Genomic DNA, 21,883 nt, shown 5'->3' on the forward strand with positions numbered 1-21,883 from the left:
CTGACGTTGAACTCTGGATGTCCACTAACAAGCTTAAACTTAACTGTGACAAAACAGAAGCCATTCGTTTCACCAAATCCTCCCTCTCCTCCTCTCTCTCTCTCCCTCCTTCTATCACTTTGGGCAGCAGCACTATTGAATTCTCAGACTCCGTCCCTGATCTTGGCATCTTTCTTGATAGCGATCTCTCCATGAAACACCATGTTATGAAAGTCTGTCAGTCCGCTTACATCAAGCTTAAGAGAATAGGTTCTATCCGCCCATACCTTACCGAAGATGCCACCAAGACCCTTGTTTCCTCCTACATTCTTTCTCGATTAGACTACGGAAATTCTGTTCTCATTGGCTGTCCTCAGTCTGTCATCCATCCTTTGCAGCGCGTTCAAAATTCTGCAGCCCGGCTTGTCTGCAAAGCCCCTCGGTCCCAGCCCTGTTCCCCGTTGCTAAAGAAACTTCATTGGCTCCCTGTAGAGCTGAGAATCCAATATAAGTGCTGCTGTATCTGCTACAAAATAATATCTGGCTCAGCCCCATCCTACCTGTCTGACCTGTTCACACTCTTTACACCCTCATGATCCCTCCGCTCCTCTGTAGACACTAGAATATTCCGTCTATCTTCTTTTAGTCGCAAACAGCACGGCCAGAGAGCCTTCTCCCACTCTGCTGCCGTTGCGTGGAACTCTCTCCCTTACTCTATCCGACACTGCCAAACATTTTGTTCCTTCAAAATCAAAGCAAACCTAAAAACACACTTCTTCACACAGTATTTTGATTAATTTTATTTGAATATGGTGCATTTTTGATCAGGTGTTTGAATGTTTGAATGCTTTGCCTGTGTTAGTATGCTTGCAGCTTGTATTGATGTAGTGTTTCGTTGTTCACTTGTGTGCTGAATGCTGCGGCACATGCTTTTTTCTTTTGCTTTGCTTTGTATGTATATGTATGTTTCATATTTTTTTCATTGTAAATCGCTTAGAGAATGTAAAGCGCTCTATAAATCTCCCATATTATTATTATTATTATGACCTCTTTAGAGACCCAATGAAACTCACCTGTTGGTTTTCTCTCTTAGGGTTAACGCCATGAAACTCACCTGTTGGTTTCTCTCTTAGGGTTAACCCATGAAACTCACCTGTTGGTTTCTCTCTTAGGGTTAACGCCATGAAACTCACCTGTTGGTTTCTCTCTTAGGGTTAACCCATGAAACTCACCTGTTGGTTTCTCTCTTAGGGTTAACCCATGAAACTCACCTGTTGGTTTCTCTCTTAGGGTTAACCCATGAAACTCACCTGTTGGTTTCTCTCTTAGGGTCAACCCATGAAACTCACCTGTTGGTCTCTCTCTTAGGGTTAACCCATGAAACTCACCTGTTGGTTTCTCTCTTAGGGTTAACCCATGAAACTCACCTGTTGGTTTCTCTCTTAGGGTTAACCCATGAAACTCACCTGTTGGTTTCTCTCTTAGGGTCAACCCATGAAACTCACCTGTTGGTTTCTATGGCATTCCATTTGTCAAATAATCATTTGGATACTTTTTCATGGTTTTTTCACCAGTTTTAGCCAAATAATCATTATTTAGAAGCTCATGTGCTAAATAAGTAATTGTTTATAAACAATGTAAAACAATTCCAAATAATTTTTTGTTTACGTAAACCATTCATTATTTACCTAAACAATTCATTGTTTACGTAAATAATTCATTGTTTACGTAAATAATGATTTATTTAGCAACATTGCTGATTGTTTATAAACAATGTAATATAAGTCTAAATAATATATTGTTTACGTACAATATATTATTTAGACGTATTTTACATTGTTTATAAACAATCAGCAATGTTGCTAAATAAATCATTATTTACGTAAACAATGAATTATTTACGTAAACAATGAATTGTTTAGCCAACACATTTTCCATTATTTAGGGGTTTCTAGGATTCGCTTCTGAACTAAGTTTTATGTCTTTCAGTGATTACTATAATTGAATACAAGGTCTCTCCACACACTCTTATCTTCAAATAGCTGTTGTTTGGATATTATTTTGTTTATTTTACAAGCCGAAATTGCTGTACGAAAATAACTGATCTCAAACAGTCAAAGGTCAAGGTCAATTAAGGTTTTTCCCTGCCGGGAGTGTTTAGTGTTTGCATTTTCTTACTTCAAGTTGTTGAAACACAGTTTTGTTTAGGGAAAGCAGTTTTCATTATTTAGCGAATCTGCTAAATAATGCATTATATAGGATTTATTTAGCAACTGCTCACTTTATCCACCCAAAAAATATTATTTTGTGAAATAAGTGATTATTTGTGTAAACAATACATTATTTACGTAAACAATGAATTATTAACGTAAACAATGAATTAATTACGTAAACAATGAATTGTTTAGGTAAACAATGAATGGTTTACGTAAAAAATAAATTATTTAGAATTTTTTTTACACTGTTTATAAACAATTACTTATTTAGCACATGAGCTTCTAAATAATGATTATTTAGCTAAAACTGGTGAAAAAAACATGAAAAAGTTTCCAAATAATTATTTGACAAACGGAATGCCATAGGTTTCTCTCTTAGGGTCAACCCATGAAACTCACCTTTTCCTTGAAGTCGTTCTCCTCCAAACCCTGAATGTAGCCCACGGCTTTCTCCAGACCCGGGCTGAAGATGTGTGTGGCTACCGTTGGGCTCAGCACCTCAGCACACATCCCAAACGGCTTGATCAACGCTGCCATCGACTGCAACACAACCACTGCTGTTACAGCACACATCCCAAACGGCTTGATCAACGCTGCCATCGACTGCAACACAACCACAGCTGTTACAGCACACATCCCAAACGGCTTCATCAACACTGCCATCGACTGCAACACAACCACTGCTGTTACAGCACACATCCCAAACGGCTTCATCAACGCTGCCATCGACTGCAGCACAACCACATGTGTTACAGCACACATCCCAAACGGCTTGATCAATGCTGCTATCGACTGCAGCACAACCACATGTGTTACAGCACACATCCCAAACGGCTTGATCAACGCTGCCATCAACTGCAACACAACCAGGTGTTACAGCACACATCCCAAATGGCTTGATCAACGCTGCCATCGACTGCAACACAACCACAGGTGTTACAGCACACATCCCAAACGGCTTGATCAACGCTGCCATCGACTGCAACACAACCACATGTGTTACAGCACACATCCCAAACGGCTTGATCAATGCTGCAATCGACTGCAACACAACCACTGCTGTTACAGCACACATCCCAAACGGCTTCATCAACGCTGCCATCGACTGCAGCACAACCACATGTGTTACAGCACACATCCCTAACGGCTTGATCAACGCCGTCATCGACTGCAACACAACCAGGTGTTACAGCACACATCCCAAACGGCTTGATCAATGCTGCCATCGACTGCAACACAACCACAGGTGTTACAGCACACATCCCAAACGGCTTGATCAACGCTGCCATCGACTGCAACACAACCACATGTGTTACAGCACACATCCCAAACGGCTTGATCAACGCTGCCATCGACTGCAGCACAACCACATGTGTTACAGCACACATCCCAAAGGCTTGATCAACGCCGTCATCGACTGCAACACAACCACATGTGTTACAGCACACATCCCAAACGGCTTCATCAACGCTGCCATCGACTGCAGCACAACCACATGTGTTACAGCACACATCCCTAACGGCTTGATCAACGCCGTCATCGACTGCAACACAACCAGGTGTTACAGCACACATCCCAAACGGCTTGATCAATGCTGCCATCGACTGCAACACAACCACAGGTGTTACAGCACACATCCCAAACGGCTTGATCAACGCTGCCATCGACTGCAACACAACCACATGTGTTACAGCACACATCCCAAACGGCTTCATCAACGCTGCCATCGACTGCAACACAACCACATGTGTTACAGCACACATCCCAAAGGCTTGATCAACGCCGTCATCGACTGCAACACAACCACATGTGTTACAGCACACATCCCTAACGGTTTGATCAACGCTGCCATCGACTGCAACACAACCACAGGTGTTACAGCACACATCCCAAACGGCTTGATCAACGCTGCCATCGACTGCAACACAACCACAGGTGTTACAGCACACATCCCTAACGGCTTGATCAACGCTGCCATCCACTGCAACACAACCACAGGTGTTACAGCACACATCCCAAACGGCTTGATCAACGCTGCCATCCACTGCAACACAACCACAGGTGTTACAGCACACATCCCAAACGGCTTGATCAACGCTGCCATCCACTGCAACACAACCACAGGTGTTACAGTACAACCACAGGTGTCAGCATTTCTATTCCCAGGTGATAGAAACCATGTGGAAAGATAATGCTGTGGTTGAAACACACACACACACACACACACACACACACACACACACACACACACACACACACACACACACACACACACACACACACACACACACACTTGCCTGCTCTCTCTCTCTCACTCTCTCTGTTCTCATTATGCATTTTTTTATATTTTCTGTTTCGTTGCTTAAATTTTTGTTTGTTTGTCTGTTTTGGTATGCGTTTTTAAATATTATGTTTTATATATACAAAATGTATAATCACTAGATCATGGGTGTTACTGGGAAAAATCAAAAAACCTGAAAGGCAGGGGTCCAGGGGTCGCTGAGGCCCCGGCGGGGCACAGGGGCAGCGCCCCGTTGGGGGGTTTAGTTACCAAAATGAAAGCATATAGTGGCCATTTCCAGCATTCTCACAGTCAGAAACCATACAAGAAGAAAAGAAGCAGAAACAAAAAAATCCACAAAAATAATACAAATGGGATACTTTACTGTCCCAATCAACCAAGCAAAATCACCGTCAATAATTCAAAAAAATTCTAGAGCTCGGCTGTTCTGCATGACGAGCGAGCGATTTCTTCCCACTGCTCCCGTACTTCACTGTCTTGGAGCAAAAGATGCAGAAACTCGTTCCAGGCAAATCTAGCTTCTTCAGCCAGGTTCGATATTCCTCACCATCACCGTTTTTTTCCAACAACCATTCCCACCTCCACTTGTTTGTAACACCTTCCTCTAGTTTTTCAAGTTTAGAAGGATCGACATCATCACTGATGTAAGGCATTTTGATCGAGCAAAATGCTCAAGTTTGAAAGAAAGTTTCTGGACACCGACGAAACCAAATCATAATAAGCAAGATGGCGGCAAATCCAAGGGAGCGAACCGAGAAAGCACGCGAACCGGTGTCAAAAGTCGGATCGGAACCGCTGCTCGTTATTTCAACTTAGCGAAACGAAGCTTTTTATTTTATTTTTTTTTTTTTTTTTTAAACCAGAAAATCGGAATTTCCGGCTTCAGATTTTTTCAAAAACCGGAAATCCGGCAAAAGCCGGAAGAGTAACACCCATGCTAGATAAGTTCCTCTCATGGACAAGGGCTGGAAGTAAAACAACACACGCTCGCTCGCGCGCGCGCACGCACGCACGCACGCACACACACACACACACACACACACACACACACACACAAAACAGCACTGAAGCCTGTGTTAAATCTACTCAGAATCTTTTTGCTTATATGAGAGTGCAGTGTTTTCGAATGTATGATCAGTACTGTGTAACTGCCTGACCTTGTTGATGTGTGAAATGTTTAATTTCAATGTCCAATACATTGTGTAGAGCACAACGAGACTGCTGTCTTGTTGTATGTGTGACATGTTTAATTTCAATGTTGAATACATTGTGTAGAGCACCACGAGACTGCTGTCTTGTTGTATGTGTGACATGTTTAATTTCAATGTTGATTACATTGTGTAGAGCACCACGAGATCGAGACTGCTGTCTTGTTGTATGTGTGACATGTTTAATTTCAATGTTGATTACATTGTGTAGAGCACCACGAGATCGAGACGGCTGTCTTGTTGTATGTGTGACATGTTTAATTTCAATGTTGATTACATTGTGTAGAGCACCACGAGACGGCTGTCTTGTTGTATGTGTGACATGCTTAATTTCAATGTCCAATACATTGTGTAGAGCACAACGAGACTGCTGTCTTGTTGTATGTGTGACATGTTTAATTTCAATGTTGATTACATTGTGTAGAGCACCACGAGATCGAGACGGCTGTCTTGTTGTATGTGTGACATGTTTAATTTCAATGTTGATTACATTGTGTAGAGCACCACGAGATCGAGACGGCTGTCTTGTTGTATGTGTGACATGTTTAATTTCAATGTTGATTACATTGTGTAGAGCACCACGAGACGGCTGTCTTGTTGTATGTGTGACATGCTTAATTTCAATGTCCAATACATTGTGTAGAGCACCACGAGACTGCTGTCTTGTTGTATGTGTGACATGTTTAATTTCAATGTTGATTACATTGTGTAGAGCACAACGAGACGGCTGTCTTGTTGTATGTGTGACATGTTTAATTTCAATGTCCAATACATTGTGTAGAGCACCACGAGACTGCTGTCTTGTTGTATGTGTGACATGTTTAATTTCAATGTTGAATACATTGTGTAGAGCACCACGAGACTGCTGTCTTGTTGTATGTGTGACATGTTTAATTTCAATGTTGATTACATTGTGTAGAGCACCACGAGATCGAGACGGCTGTCTTGTTGTATGTGTGACATGTTTAATTTCAATGTTGATTACATTGTGTAGAGCACCACGAGACGGCTGTCTTGTTGTATGTGTGACATGTTTAATTTCAATGTTGATTACATTGTGTAGAGCACCACGAGACGGCTGTCTTGTTGTATGTGTGACATGCTTAATTTCAATGTCCAATACATTGTGTAGAGCACCACGAGACTGCTGTCTTGTTGTATGTGTGACATGTTTAATTTCAATGTTGATTACATTGTGTAGAGCACCACGAGACTGCTGTCTTGTTGTATGTGTGACATGTTATATTTCAATGTCCAATACATTGTGTAGAGCACCACGAGACGGCTGTCTTGTTGTATGTGTGACATGCTTAATTTCAATGTCCAATACATTGTGTAGAGCACAACGAGACTGCTGTCTTGTTGTATGTGTGACATGTTTAATTTCAATGTTGAATACATTGTGTAGAGCACCACGAGATCGAGACGGCTGTCTTGTTGTATGTGTGACATGTTTAATTTCAATGTTGATTACATTGTGTAGAGCACCACGAGATCGAGACGGCTGTCTTGTTGTATGTGTGACATGTTTAATTTCAATGTTGAATACATTGTGTAGAGCACCACGAGACGGCTGTCTTGTTGTATGTGTGACATGCTTAATTTCAATGTCCAATACATTGTGTAGAGCACAACGAGACTGCTGTCTTGTTGTATGTGTGACATGTTTAATTTCAATGTTGAATACATTGTGTAGAGCACCACGAGACGGCTGTCTTGTTGTATGTGTGACATGTTTAATTTCAATGTTGATTACATTGTGTAGAGCACAACGAGACTGCTGTCTTGTTGTATGTGTGACATGTTTAATTTCAATGTTCATTACATTGTGTAGAGCACCACGAGACTGCTGTCTTGTTGTATGTGTGACATGTTTAATTTCAATGTTGAATACATTGTGTAGAGCACCACGAGACTGCTGTCTTGTTGTATGTGTGACATGTTTAATTTCAATGTTGATTACATTGTGTAGAGCACCACGAGATCGAGACGGCTGTCTTGTTGTATGTGTGACATGTTTAATTTCAATGTTGAATACATTGTGTAGAGCACCACGAGATCGAGACGGCTGTCTTGTTGTATGTGTGACATGTTTAATTTCAATGTTGATTACATTGTGTAGAGCACCACGAGATCGAGACTGCTGTCTTGTTGTATGTGTGACATGTTTAATTTCAATGTTGAATACTTTGTGTAGAGCACCACGAGACGGCTGTCTTGTTGTATGTGTGACATGTTTAATTTCAATGTTGATTACATTGTGTAGAGCACCACGAGATCGAGACGGCTGTCTTGTTGTATGTGTGACATGTTTAATTTCAATGTTGAATACATTGTGTAGAGCACCACGAGATCAAGACGGCTGTCTTGTTGTATGTGTGACATGTTTAATTTCAATGTCCAATACATTGTGTAGAGCACCACGAGACGGCTGTCTTGTTGTATGTGTGACATGTTTAATTTCAATGTTGAATACATTGTGTAGAGCACCACGAGACTGCTGTCTTGTTGTGTGTGACATGTTTAATTTCAATGTCCAATACATTGTGTAGAGCACCACGAGACTGCTGTCTTGTTGTATGTGTGACATGTTTAATTTCAATGTTGAATACATTGTGTAGAGCACCACGAGACGGCTGTCTTGTTGTATGTGTGACATGTTATATTTCAATGTCAAATACATTTTGTAGAGCGCCAGGAGACTGCTTTCTGGCCGTGAATAGTGCTATTATTTAAGTTATTGAGACATCCCAGTGCACTAAGGGATTTATAGAGCAAATCAAGAAAATTCATTATTAGAATTATTTTCGAGATTTGCTCTATAAATCCCTTAGTGCACCGGGATTGTTTCAATAACGATATTGTCGGTACCGCCAGAGAAAAAAGAAGATACAACACGCACATTTTGCTACGCGCATTTGAATAGGCATAACTGTGTGGTCAGGTCTTGGAAGATCTACTTTTGTGTGGGCTGTCTCAAGTGTGTCGTGCTTTCGTCACACGCAAACTCTTGTTTTAATTTCTGTTGGTAAATTCCAGTGTAGCGTTAAGCTAAACAGTGATGATCTTTCAGAGAGACCCCTCATTTGAACTCGGAGAAAGGACTGTGTTCTTAGTTATTTGCGATTCGAAACCTCCAGTCAAGCTTTGACAGATTGACTGTGCAGAGTGACTCCCCTTGAATTGGCTAACCCCCAAGGTCGACGGTTAGCACATTTTCAAAATAAATGTGGCATGTTTCTCGTGTGGTATCTTCACTCATCGGGGAGTTTGGTACTAAATATGAACGGTAAGAATGCTCTGAACCCTACACGTATCATATCCCCATCGTTTTATCGTTCTTGCCCAACATGTTAATTTGCTGAGCTGGGTTTATGTCGTCTGCTAGGCTATGGCACTGCAGTCTCATTTCAAAAACAAAAATTGCTCGTCACGTTGCACTGAGTCTACACGCATGAGGCAGGCTGGAAATAAGTCTTATATATGGTAAGAACGTTCTAAACCCTACACGTTTTCGATTCCGATTGTTCTTGCCTTGAAATAATAATTCGGAAAACATTCATTTACTGAACAGATGCAGTTGTATTTCAGTGTAGTCTGCTAGTGCTACGTATATTCCAATTGCTGATCTAGCTGCTACGTTATCGGAATAACACTTGTGTTTTCTGTTAGCTGCTGGGAATTGTATACTAACTCATCATTTGGTAATGTGGATAATAAGCTACATGCCACTAACACGGCATAATTATGAGAAAAATCTTCGCAAGTCGAAACTGAAAAATTAGACACAGCGGGTTCTATTTTTAGATCAGTGGCAACTGTGGCACAGGCACATGCAATCTGTCAGAAAAAAAACCACTTCTGCTTTAATTGAGAAGCAGGACATTTATGGTCATTGGTATTGTGGAGAATATATTAAGCTACATGTCATTAATTAATTCTGAGGATGAGAGTACAGTCTCGCTTAGGCAAAGGGCGGAAGAATACGCTCTGTGGAAAAGTTTTAGCGCATCGCCATTAGCCAATCAACTGGTTCACATCAGTCATGTGACACCAGTACTTACTGACAATTAGTATTATTTTTATAATTATTATTATCATTATTAAAACAAAATTATTATCATTATTATTATTATTTTTAGGGCTACCTTTAAATACACCGTTTTTCTCTTCAAGTCATTTGACCACAGCATTCATGAAACAGAAAGTTTGTGTTAAAATTCAGTGTGCTTTTGCTTCAATGTATGTAGAGTACCGTAAAAGTCGACCTATAAGACGCACCTGGGTATAAGCCGCACCCCCCGATTTTTAAAAAAAAATCAGAAAAATCCATACACAAGCCGCTCCGGCATACAAGCCACGCCTAGAAGCAAAGTTCAAGTCAAGAAACATCGAAAGTCAACGAAAAAAAAACACACACACACAAAAACGAACCGGCTAACTTGTCAGTTTTGCACTTTACTTTCAGCATCAGATGTTGAGTGATTCACAGAACTCTGGACTATCAAACTGTCCTCTCGTCCTGCACACAGCACCTGTAGTTAGTTCTGTAAATCACTCAACATCTGATGCTGAAAATCCGCTGAAGTCGGACTCCTCAGTGTCGGAGATGAACAAGTTCAGAATGGCTTCTGGCACAGAGTCACCGGAAGTGTCACTCTCGGCCCCACTGTCAGTGGCTGTCGTGTTGTCTGTCGCGTCGTCTGCTCCAGTGATGATCTCAGCCTTTCTGAAGCCGTTGATGATCGTTGACTTTTTGACAGCATCCCAAGCTTTCAGGACCCACTGGCACACATCTGCAAAGGTTGCTCTACGCATGCGGCCAGTCTTTGTGAATGATTTCTCGCCATCCACCATCCACCTCTCCCACTCATCCCTCATCACCACTTTGAAGGGCCGGTTCACACTGATATCGAGGGGTTGCAGGTACTTTGTTGTGCCACCCGGGATGATAGCGATGATGGAGTTGGTGGCAGTGACTGACTTTTTGACCTTCTCAGTGATGTGTGCACGCATGCTGTCCATGACTAACAGAGCTTTAGTGCGACGGAAGAAACCCCCTGGACTTTTCCCATAGCATTCTGTCAGCCAGGTGTCCATCATCTTCTCATCCATCCACCCCTTCTTGTTAACCTGCACGACGATCCCCTTCGGAAACTTTTCTTTCGGCATTGTGATTCGCTTGAAAATCACCATCGGCGGAAGCTTTTCACCCGAAGCCGTGCACGACAAAACACAGGTGAAGTGTGTTTTTTCATGTCCCGTTGTTTTCAGTGCCACAGAAGACTCGCCCTTTTTGTTTACTGTGCGTGTCAATGGAAGGTCAAAGGTCAACGGAACCTCATCCATAGTTATGATGTTCTGTGGGCCAATCAGATTCTCAGCTACCTGCTCTTGTGCGTAGTTTTGAAATGACATCATTTTCTCCTGGAAGTCTGGCGGCAGCTGTTGGCACAAAGTTGTACGTGCACGCAGTGACAGACCTTTGCGCCTCAAAAATCGGCAACACCAAGATTGACCGCCTTTGAAGTCGTCTATCTTCAGACGTGTTGCAATGGTGCGTGCTTTTAGACGAAGCTGAACAGTTGAAACACCGCGACCATCCCCACGTTGTGTGTTGACCCAGTCCTCCATTTCGTTTTCTAATTGTGGCCAGCGTGCCTTGCAACCACGGAATGCTTTTGTGGATTTCTTGCATTTCACAAGTTCGCCTCGTTGCTTTCGCCAACGCCTAATCATGCTTTCATTGACGCCGATTTGTTGAGCAGCAGCGCGATTGCCTTTTTCAACAGCCAAGTCTATGGCTGCAAGTTTGTAGGCTGCATCATAGGCCTGCCTCCGTGTTTTCGGCATCGTGGTTGTACGTTGCTTTGTTTTAGGAGATGTGCGTGTTGCTGTTCTCTGTAGTAGCAATGCGAAGTGATCGATCAAAACCGGTGTATGCCAACCCATTACTGTGTGAGTGTAAGTTATTGTCATGCTTCAAACTTCCAGAAAGAAGGTGAGTGAGTGAATTGAGGTAAACACAGCTGATTCAAGGCCATTACACAGCGGCGATCCAACTTCCGGAAACTAGGTCACTGAGCGAAGTCGGATACACGCCACTGATTCAGAAAAAGTCATTCATAAGCCGCACCGCCTTATAAGCCGCAGGGGTCCATTTAGGAAAAAAAAGTCGCGGCTTATAGGTCGACTTTTACGGTAATCGTATATGATAAAAAAAACAAAATGTGCTTTTAGATTGACTTTGTAAAAATTATTAAATGAAAAATAAGCAAAGCGTTGAATCGAAACATGTTAGTTCACGGATGACAAGATAATTTCAACACTATTCATCAGAATGCTTTGAACTTTTGCAGAAATGTTTTAAACATGCTGATAAATGATTTGTTCGAACGGATAAGCTCTAGGGAAAAAAATTAAAGAAATACACATTTTCCAGTTTTCATAATTTTTTTACACACAAAGCAACATTTGTATCTCTTTAACTGTTTTTCCTAGAGAAAATAGTTTCAAACAAAACATCTATCAGAATGTCTAAAACAATTCTGCAAAAGTTCAAATCATTCTGATGAATAGTGTTGAAATTATCTTGTCATCCGTGAACTAACATGTTTCGATTCAACGCTTTGCTTATTTTTCATTTAATAATTTTTGTTAAAGTCAATCTAAGAGCAATTTTGTTTTTGATCGTATACTATCACTCTACATTCATTGAAGCAAAAGCACACCGAAGTTTAACACAAACAGTTCTGTTTCATGAATGCTGTGGTCAAATGACTTGGATAAGAAAAACGGTGTACTTGAAGGTAGCTCCTGCCCTTAAATGATAAAAAATAAAACAGATCAAAATCAAAAGTAAAAACAACAGTACGCTCACCACTACATCCATGTCTTCCTCCTCCAAATGTTTCTTCACAAGTTCAAGGCCACCCTTGTAGGCAAACTGAAAGCAAAATGGGAAATATTCATGTCTGAAATCCCTTAAATTAAATATTCATGTCTAAAATCCCTTAAATTAAATATTCATGTCTAAAATCCCTTAAATTAAATATTCATGTCTGAAATCCCTTACATTAAATATTCATGTCTAAAATCCCTTCATTAAATATTCATGTCTGAAATCCCTTACATTAAATATTCATGTCTAAAATCTCTTCATTAAATATTCATGTCTGAAATCCCTTAGGCCTTACATTAAATTTGTTTGTTTGTTTGTTTGCTTAACGCCCAGCCGACCACGAAGGGCCATATCAGGGCGGTGCTGCTTTGACATATAACGTGCACCACACACAAGACAGAAGTCGCAGCACAGGCTTCATGTCTCACCCAGTCACATTATTCTGACACCGGACCAACCAGTCCTAGCACTAACCCCATAATGCCAGACGCCAGGCGGAGCAGCCACTAGATTGCCAATTTTAAAGTCTTAGGTATGACCCGGTCGGGGTTCGAACCCACGACCTCCCGATCACGGGGCGGACGCCTTACCACTAGGCCAACCGTGCCGGTCTTACATTAAATATTCATGTCTAAAAATCCCTTACATTAAATATTCATGTCTGAAATCCCTTACATTAAATATTCATGTCTAAAATTCCTCCCATAAAATCATAAACCAATCAAATACCAATCCTTTTTCAGTCAAAGTCACTCTTTCAACCAAATGGTTTACAGCTTACCAAGTTATATAAGGAAACAAGTGTGTATACATTATACTTGTTCATAAAAGAAACAGTGATATTCCTCTTGAGGAAGATTTGTTGAAATGACATAATTAAAATACATTGGAGCCCCCACTTTAATACCTAAAAAATTCAGAGAAAATCAGGTTTTACAATGGAGAGAGCCTTAAATTAAGGGTATAGTCACAGAGGTTATAACACAAAATCAGGGAAAATCAGGTTTTACAAAGGAGAGAGCCTTAAATTAAGGGTATAGTCACAGAGGATATAACACAAAATCAGGGAAAATCAGATTTTACAAAGGAGAGAGCCTTAAATTAAGGGTATAGTCACAGAGGATATAACACAAAATCAGGGAAAATCAGATTTTACAAAGGAGAGAGCCTTAAATTAAGGGTATAGTCACAGAGGATATAACACAAAATCAGGGAAAATCAGATTTTACAAAGGAGAGAGCCTTAAATTAAGGGTATAGTCACAGAGGATATAACACAAAATCAGGGAAAATCAGGTTTTACAATGGAGAGAGCCTTAAATTAAGGGTATAGTCACAGAGGATATAACACAAAATCAGGGAAAATCAGATTTTACAAAGGAGAGAGCCTTAAATTAAGGGTATAGTCACAGAGGATATAACACAAAATCAGGGAAAATCAGATTTTACAAAGGAGAGAGCCTTAAATTAAGGGTATAGTCACAGAGGATATAAACTCAAAATCTGAGAAAACAGGGTCTCAAAATGGAGGAGTCTGAAATTGGGGGTCAAAAACAAGGGGGGGGGGGGGGGGGGGGGGGTGTTCCAACATATCTTGACATTCAACAGCAAGGGAAATAACTTTATGGAAGCAAATAAACCACTTACCAGGTTTACCAGATGAGTCAGCCACCCATAGGGATAGTTGTTCTGCAAGGAAAATATTGGCACATCAAAGATAGAGCATCAATAAACATCCTACATTGCCTTCTGCCGCTCAGCAATGATAGCTTGCCTTAGATAGCCTTTAGATGGCAAATTCTCCAATCCAATGTTCCTTTTCAATGCAAGCAGTGACAATGCAATAGATTGTGACTGCCTTCATCAGTGACTTCATCACTGCCTTCTCTCTACTTTATTTCCCTCCCTCAGTCACACTGATGGATTGCACATCCATACTAAACACAGGTTTACACCAGTTCATTTTGTAAATATTGAAAAGCGAGCAAATGCTAGCTTTTCAATTGTTAATAAAAACATACAAAAAAACGAGTGTAAACCTGGTATTGCACAGCAAGCCATGTAGAATTCTGTGTATCACACAGCAAGCCATGTAGAATTCTGTTTATCACACAGGCCACAGCAAGTCATGTAGAATTCTGTTTATTACACAGCAAGCCATGTAGAATTCTGTTTATCACACAGCAACCCATGTAGAATTCTGTTTATCACACAGCAACCCATGTAGAATTCTGTTTATCACACAGCAACCCATGTAGAATTCTGTTTATCACACAGCAAGTCATGTAGAATTATGTTTATCACACAGCAAGCCATGTAGAATTCTGTTTATTACACAGCAAGCCATGTAGAATTCTGTTTATCACACAGCAACTCATGTAGAATTCTGTTTATCACACAGCAAGCCATGTAGAATTCTGTTTATCACACAGCAAGCCATGTAGAATTCTGTTTATCACACAGGCCACAGCAAGCCATGTAGAATTCTGTTTATCACACAGCAAGCCATGTAGATTTCTGTTTATCCGACATCCTGTACTTGCATGATTTCTACCTCAAACTTCCAGACGGATTCAGCAAAATGTGGGTAGTGTTGGTTGTCCAAACTGAAGACGAGTCTTCTTGAACCTCCAAAGTGATATCCGACATCAAAAGCGAAATATGCCACAATAGCTAGGAACAATAGCAAGGAACAATAGCGTCACATGCAAGCTTTTAAAATTCCTAAAGAGGAAACAACAAAGAGTTTTGAGAACTGAGTTTGTCTCGATCATTTTGTCATCATGAGCAGCGGAAAATATTTCTGAGGTCCCTGCCAGACTGTAGTTTGACATGATTAACATGATATACACCCATGGAGATATGGTTTAGTGATGACATGATTTACATGATATACACCCTTGGAGATATGGTTTAGTGATGACATGATTTACATGATATACACCCTTGGAGATATGGTTTAGTGATGACATGATTTACATGATATACACCCTAGGAGATATGGTTTAGTAAGGACATGATTTACATGATATACACCCTAGGAGATATGGTTTAGTGATGACATGATTTACATGATATACACCCTTGGAGATATGGTTTAGTGATGACATGATTTACATGATATATACACCCGTGGAGATATGGTTTAGTGATGACATGGGTGGTCTCTGTCCCGTCACAGACTGCAGTTTGACATGATTTACATGATATACACCCTTGGAGATATGGTTTAGTGATGACATGATTTACATGATATACACCCTTGGAGATATGGTTTAGTGATGACATGATTTACATGATATACACCCTTGGAGATATGGTTTAGTGATGACATGATTTACATGATATACACCCTTGGAGATATGGTTTAGTGATGACATGATTTACATGATATACACCCTTGGAGATATGGTTTAGTGATGACATGATTTACATGATATACACCCTTGGAGATATGGTTTAGTGATGACATGATTTACATGATATACACCCTTGGAGATATGGTTTAGTGATGACATGATTTACATGATATACACCCTTGGAGATATGGTTTAGTAATGACATGATTTACATGATATACACCCTTGGAGATATGGTTTAGTGATGACATGATTTACATGATATACACCCTTGGAGATATAGTTTATTATTACCAATTCAGTGCCCCATATGGCTTTTTGACCAATCAGGACGGATTCTAGGTGACCCTCTAAATGTTATAACGTTCAGGCAGGGACCCTTTTTGTTTATCACGCTAAAAATTAACACGACAAAGTAAAAATGTAATTCAACAATATCAGCGTGATTTATTCTAAAGAATGACACTTCAAATGCTGTCAAATAATACTCTCTTTATCTAAAAAATACCGAAAAGCGAGTTTTGTCGGTGGGTGCGTTACGGAACAGCAAGGCACCGCCCATCGTCTGAGTGTGCAATGCCGACCGCTCACTTGAAATCTAAATGATCAAAGTTCGCAAAAATCAAGTGAAATTGCGTCACTCGCTTTACATCTAATGTATCTTTACGTCATTTCCCATCCGTCTAGAGTCGGTTCTAAATCTGTCGCTCTCTCTTCAACGAGAAAAAGCGAAGAAACCGAAACGCATGTTCAACATGGTTTATCTTGTGAGATTGTTGTGTGTCAAAGGCATTAGACCTGTGAATATTCATCACGTCGGGTGTGTTACTCTGATTGGCTGACTCAGGTCACGAGAATTCTTTGACTGACAGGCATAATCAGGTAGAAGCTCTCAAGTTCCCATTGCGGCTGTTCTGTCTAATTCGCGGGGTCGCTTCGAAATTTCTTTTGGTCGAATTAAACGGTAATAAAACCGTTATTTCTAATATGCTGACTGTTAGCAAATGATAACAGACATGTCTCACAAACGATATCAGCATTCGCCTAAAAGGCTCATGCTTGATATCTTTTTTCTCGACATGTCTTGTTATCATTTGCTAACAGTCAGCATATTAGAAATAACTCATAGTATTGACATGGGTGGTCTCTCTCCCGTTTGTGGGATAAAACTCTAATACTCACAGGAATTTCTTATAACTGAATATTTACATGTAGGAAAAAGACACATTATTACATGTTTCGCTGGTAAAAAGACACATCATTGCATGTTTTCCAGGTAAAAACACCAATCATTACCTGGTTTCCAGGTAAAAACACCAATCATTACCTATTTTCCAGGTGAAAAAACAAACCATTACCCGTTTTCCAGGTAAAAAGACCAATCAGTGTTCTCCAGGTAAAAAGACCAATCATTACCTGGTTTCCGGAGGATGACTTTTGTGTGGAAGAGGCAGGGACTCCGCCCAGACTGCTTTCCTCAAACTTTTTGTCCCATGACACGCTGTCCCAGCGTGTGCGATTCTTGAACTGAAACTCTGTCTCTGGGTTGAACGCCTGTCACACAAACACAGGTAATGACAGTGTGAAACAGACACCAGCAATGTGCGATTCTTGACCTGAAATTCTGTCTCTGGGTTGAACGCCTGTCACACAAACACAGGTAATGACAGTGTGAAACAGACACCAGCAATGTGCGATTCTTGACCTGAAACTCTGTCTCTGGGTTGAACGCCTGTCACACAAACACAGGTAATGACAGTGTGAAACAGACACCAGCAATGTGCGATTCTTGACCTGAAATTCTGTCTCTGGGTTGAACGCCTGTCACACAAACACAGGTAATGACAGTGTGAATAAGACACCAGCAATGTGCGATTCTTGACCTGAAACTCTGTCTTTGGGTTGAACGCCTGTCACACAAACACAGGTAATGACAGTGTGAAACAGACACCAGCAATGTGCGATTCTTGACCTGAAACTCTGTCTCTGGGTTGAACGCCTGTCACACAAACACAGGTAATGACAGTGTGAATAAGACACCAGCAATGTGCGATTCTTGACCTGAAATTCTGTCTCTGGGTTGAACGCCTGTCACACAAACACAGGTAATGACAGTGTGAAACAGACACCAGCAATGTGCGATTCTTGACCTGAAACTCTGTCTCTGGGTTGAACGCCTGTCACACAAACACAGGTAATGACAGTGTGAATAAGACACCAGCAATGTGCGATTCTTGACCTGAAATTCTGTCTTTGGGTTGAACGCCTGTCACACAAACACAGGTAATGACAGTGTGAATAAGACACCAGCAATGTGCGATTCTTGACCAGAAACTCTGTCTCTGGGTTGAACGCCTGTCACACAAACACAGGTAATGACAGTGTGAAACAGACACCAGCAATGTGCGATTCTTGACCTGAAACTCTGTCTTTGGGTTGAACGCCTGTCACACAAACACAGGTAATGACAGTGTGAAACAGACACCAGCAATGTGCGATTCTTGACCTGAAATTCTGTCTCTGGGTTGAACGCCTGTCACACAAACACAGGTAATGACAGTGTGAAACAGACACCAGCAATGTGCGATTCTTGACCAGAAACTCTGTCTCTGGGTTGAACGCCTGTCACACAAACACAGGTAATGACAGTGTGAAACAGACACCAGCAATGTGCGATTCTTGACCTGAAACTCTGTCTTTGGGTTGAACGCCTGTCACACAAACACAGGTAATGACAGTGTGAATAAGACACCAGCAATGTGCGATTCTTGACCTGAAATTCTGTCTCTGGGTTGAACGCCTGTCACACAAACACAGGTAATGACAGTGTGAATAAGACACCAGCAATGTGCGATTCTTGACCTGAAACTCTGTCTTTGGGTTGAACGCCTGTCACACAAACACAGGTAATGACAGTGTGAAACAGACACCAGCAATGTGCGATTCTTGACCTGAAATTCTGTCTTTGGGTTGAACGCCTGTCACACAAACACAGGTAATGACAGTGTGAAACAGACACCAGCAATGTGCGATTCTTGACCTGAAACTCTGTCTCTGGGTTGAACGCCTGTCACACAAACACAGGTAATGACAGTGTGAATAAGACACCAGCCAGGGCTGATCAACAACAATCAGCTAAATATCAACAGTTACAGGTTGTGACAGTGTAAAAAGACACCAGCAATGTGGTGAATAGCAGGGCTGATCAACAACAATCAGCTAAATATCAACAACTGCAATCATATTGTATCAATACTTAACATGTTTATGTTGCAACAACATGACCAAACCAAGTGCACACGATCCACATATTTCAAATACTGTCAGCAGGAAAAGGAACGTTTTGGATACTGCTCTCATCGAAGGAAAAGACAAGATATTATTCAATACTCCTGATTGAGGCCAAGGCTAAATGTAATTCAACATCAACAGAGAATCATTGCAATTATTCGTCATAATTAATCAATTGAAGCAAAACATTGGCTTGCACATGCTAAACATATGTAGGTCATGCCGTTTACAAAAGAATAAAAGAAAAGGTAGGTAAAGGTATTTTCACAACCATATTTGGGAGGGGGGGGGGGGGGGGGAGATGTTAGAGATCTCAACATTTTGGGGGTCAAATTTATTAAGACAGTTCCCATCTCCACTCCCTTTGCCTTCCATGGCCCCAAACAGGGTCAGGTACCCATTACCAGCTGATTGTACTGGAGAGGGCTTGGTCAGGTACCCATTACCAGCTGATTGTACTGGAGAGGGCTTGGTCAGGTACCCATTACCAGCTGATTGTACTGGAGAGGGCTTGGTCAGGTACCCATTACCAGCTGATTGTACTGGATAGGGCTTGGACAGGTACCCATTACCAGCTGATTGTACTGGATAGGGCTTGGACAGGTACCCATTACCAGCTGATTGTACTGGAGAGGGCTTGGTCAGGTACCCATTACCAGCTGATTGTACTGGAGAGGGCTTGGACAAATTGGGTTTTGTATTCACCCCGAGCGGGGATTGATCCCCAACAAGCATTCTTAACCACTACGCCATTAACCACTATGCCACTCCACATCTCAACAAGCATTCTTAACCACTACCCCACTCCACCTCTCAACAAGCATTCTTAACCACTACCCCACTCCACCTCTCAACAAGCATTCTTAACCACTACCCCACTCCACCTCTCAACAAGCATTCTTAACCACTACCCCACTCCACCTCTCAACAAGCATTCTTAACCACTACGCCACTCCACCTCTCAACAAGCATTCTTAACCACTACCCCACTCTACCTCTCAACACGCATTCTTAACCACTACCCCACTCCACCTCTCAACAAGCATTCTTAACCACTACCCCACTCCACCTCTCAACAAGCATTCTTAACCACTACCCCACTCCACCTCTCAACACGCATTCTTAACCACTACCCCACTCCACCTCTCAACAAGCATTCTTAACCACTACGCCACTCCACCTCTCAACAAGCATTCTTAACTACCCCACTCCACCTCTCAACAAGCATTCTTAACCACTACCCCACTCCACCTCTCAACAAGCATTCTTAACCACTACGCCACTCCACCTCTCAACAAGCATTCTTAACCACTACCCCACTCCACCTCTCAACAAGCATTCTTAACCACTACCCCACTCCACCTCTCAACAAGCATTCTTAACCACTACCCCACTCCACCTCTCAACAAGCATTCTTAACCACTACGCCACTCCACCTCTCAACAAGCATTCTTAACCACTACCCCACTCCACATCTCAACAAGCATTCTTAACCACTACCCCACTCCACCTCTCAACAAGCATTCTAAACCACTACGCCACTCCACCTCTCAACAAGCATTCTTAACCACTACGCCACTCCACCTCTCAACAAGCATTCTTAACCACTACGCCACTCCACCTCTCAACAAGCATTCTTAACCACTACCCCACTCCACCTCTCAACAAGCATTCTTAACCACTACCCCACTCCACCTCTCAACAAGCATTCTTAACCACTACGCCACTCCACCTCTCAACAAGCATTCTTAACCACTACCCCACTCCACCTCTCAACAAGCATTCTTAACCACTACCCCACTCCACCTCTCAACAAGCATTCTTAACCACTACCCCACTCCACCTCTCAACAAGCATTCTTAACCACTACCCCACTCCACCTCTCAACAAGCATTCTTAACCACTACGCCACTCCACCTCTCAACAAGCATTCTTAACCACTACCCCACTCCACCTCTCAACAAGCATTCTTAACCACTACCCCACTCCACCTCTCAACAAGCATTCTTAACCACTACGCCACTCCACCTCTCAACAAGCATTCTTAACCACTACGCCACTCCACCTCTCAACAGAAGCATACACTCCAACAAGCATTCTTAACCACTACCCCACTCCAGCTCTCAACAAGCATTCTTAACCACTACGCCACTCCACCTCTCAACAAGCATTCTTAACCACTACCCCACTCCACCTCTCAACAAGCATTCTTAACCACTACCCCACTCCACCTCTCAACAAGCATTCTTAACCACTACCCCACTCCACCTCTCAACAAGCATTCTTAACCACTACCCCACTCCACCTCTCAACACGCATTCTTAACCACTACCCCACTCCACCTCTCAACAAGCATTCTTAACCACTACGCCACTCCACCTCTCAACAAGCATTCTTAACTACCCCACTCCACCTCTCAACAAGCATTCTTAACCACTACCCCACTCCACCTCTCAACAAGCATTCTTAACCACTACGCCACTCCACCTCTCAACAAGCATTCTTAACCACTACCCCACTCCACCTCTCAACAAGCATTCTTAACCACTACCCCACTCCACCTCTCAACAAGCATTCTTAACCACTACCCCACTCCACCTCTCAACAAGCATTCTTAACCACTACCCC

At 41.8% G+C, this 21,883-nt stretch overlaps 1 protein-coding gene across 2 annotated transcripts in view; it reads right to left on the minus strand.

The window, feature by feature from the left end:
- LOC138967690 (ubiquitin carboxyl-terminal hydrolase 24-like) overlaps nt 1-21,883 on the minus strand; it is a 315,079-nt gene that overhangs the window by 284,246 nt on the left and 8,950 nt on the right. For both annotated transcript variants that reach the window (XM_070340337.1, XM_070340339.1), the window contains exons 5-8: nt 17,381-17,518; nt 14,253-14,294; nt 12,586-12,651; nt 2,595-2,735 (exon numbers count right to left, since the gene is read on the minus strand). In XM_070340337.1, the coding sequence (XP_070196438.1) occupies nt 2,595-2,735; nt 12,586-12,651; nt 14,253-14,294; nt 17,381-17,518 (387 nt within the window). The remainder of the gene's footprint in view (nt 1-2,594; nt 2,736-12,585; nt 12,652-14,252; nt 14,295-17,380; nt 17,519-21,883) is intronic.

The sequence above is a fragment of the Littorina saxatilis genome, linkage group LG5, assembly GCF_037325665.1.
Source record: "Littorina saxatilis isolate snail1 linkage group LG5, US_GU_Lsax_2.0, whole genome shotgun sequence".
NCBI classification, from domain to species: Eukaryota; Metazoa; Mollusca; class Gastropoda; order Littorinimorpha; family Littorinidae; genus Littorina; species Littorina saxatilis.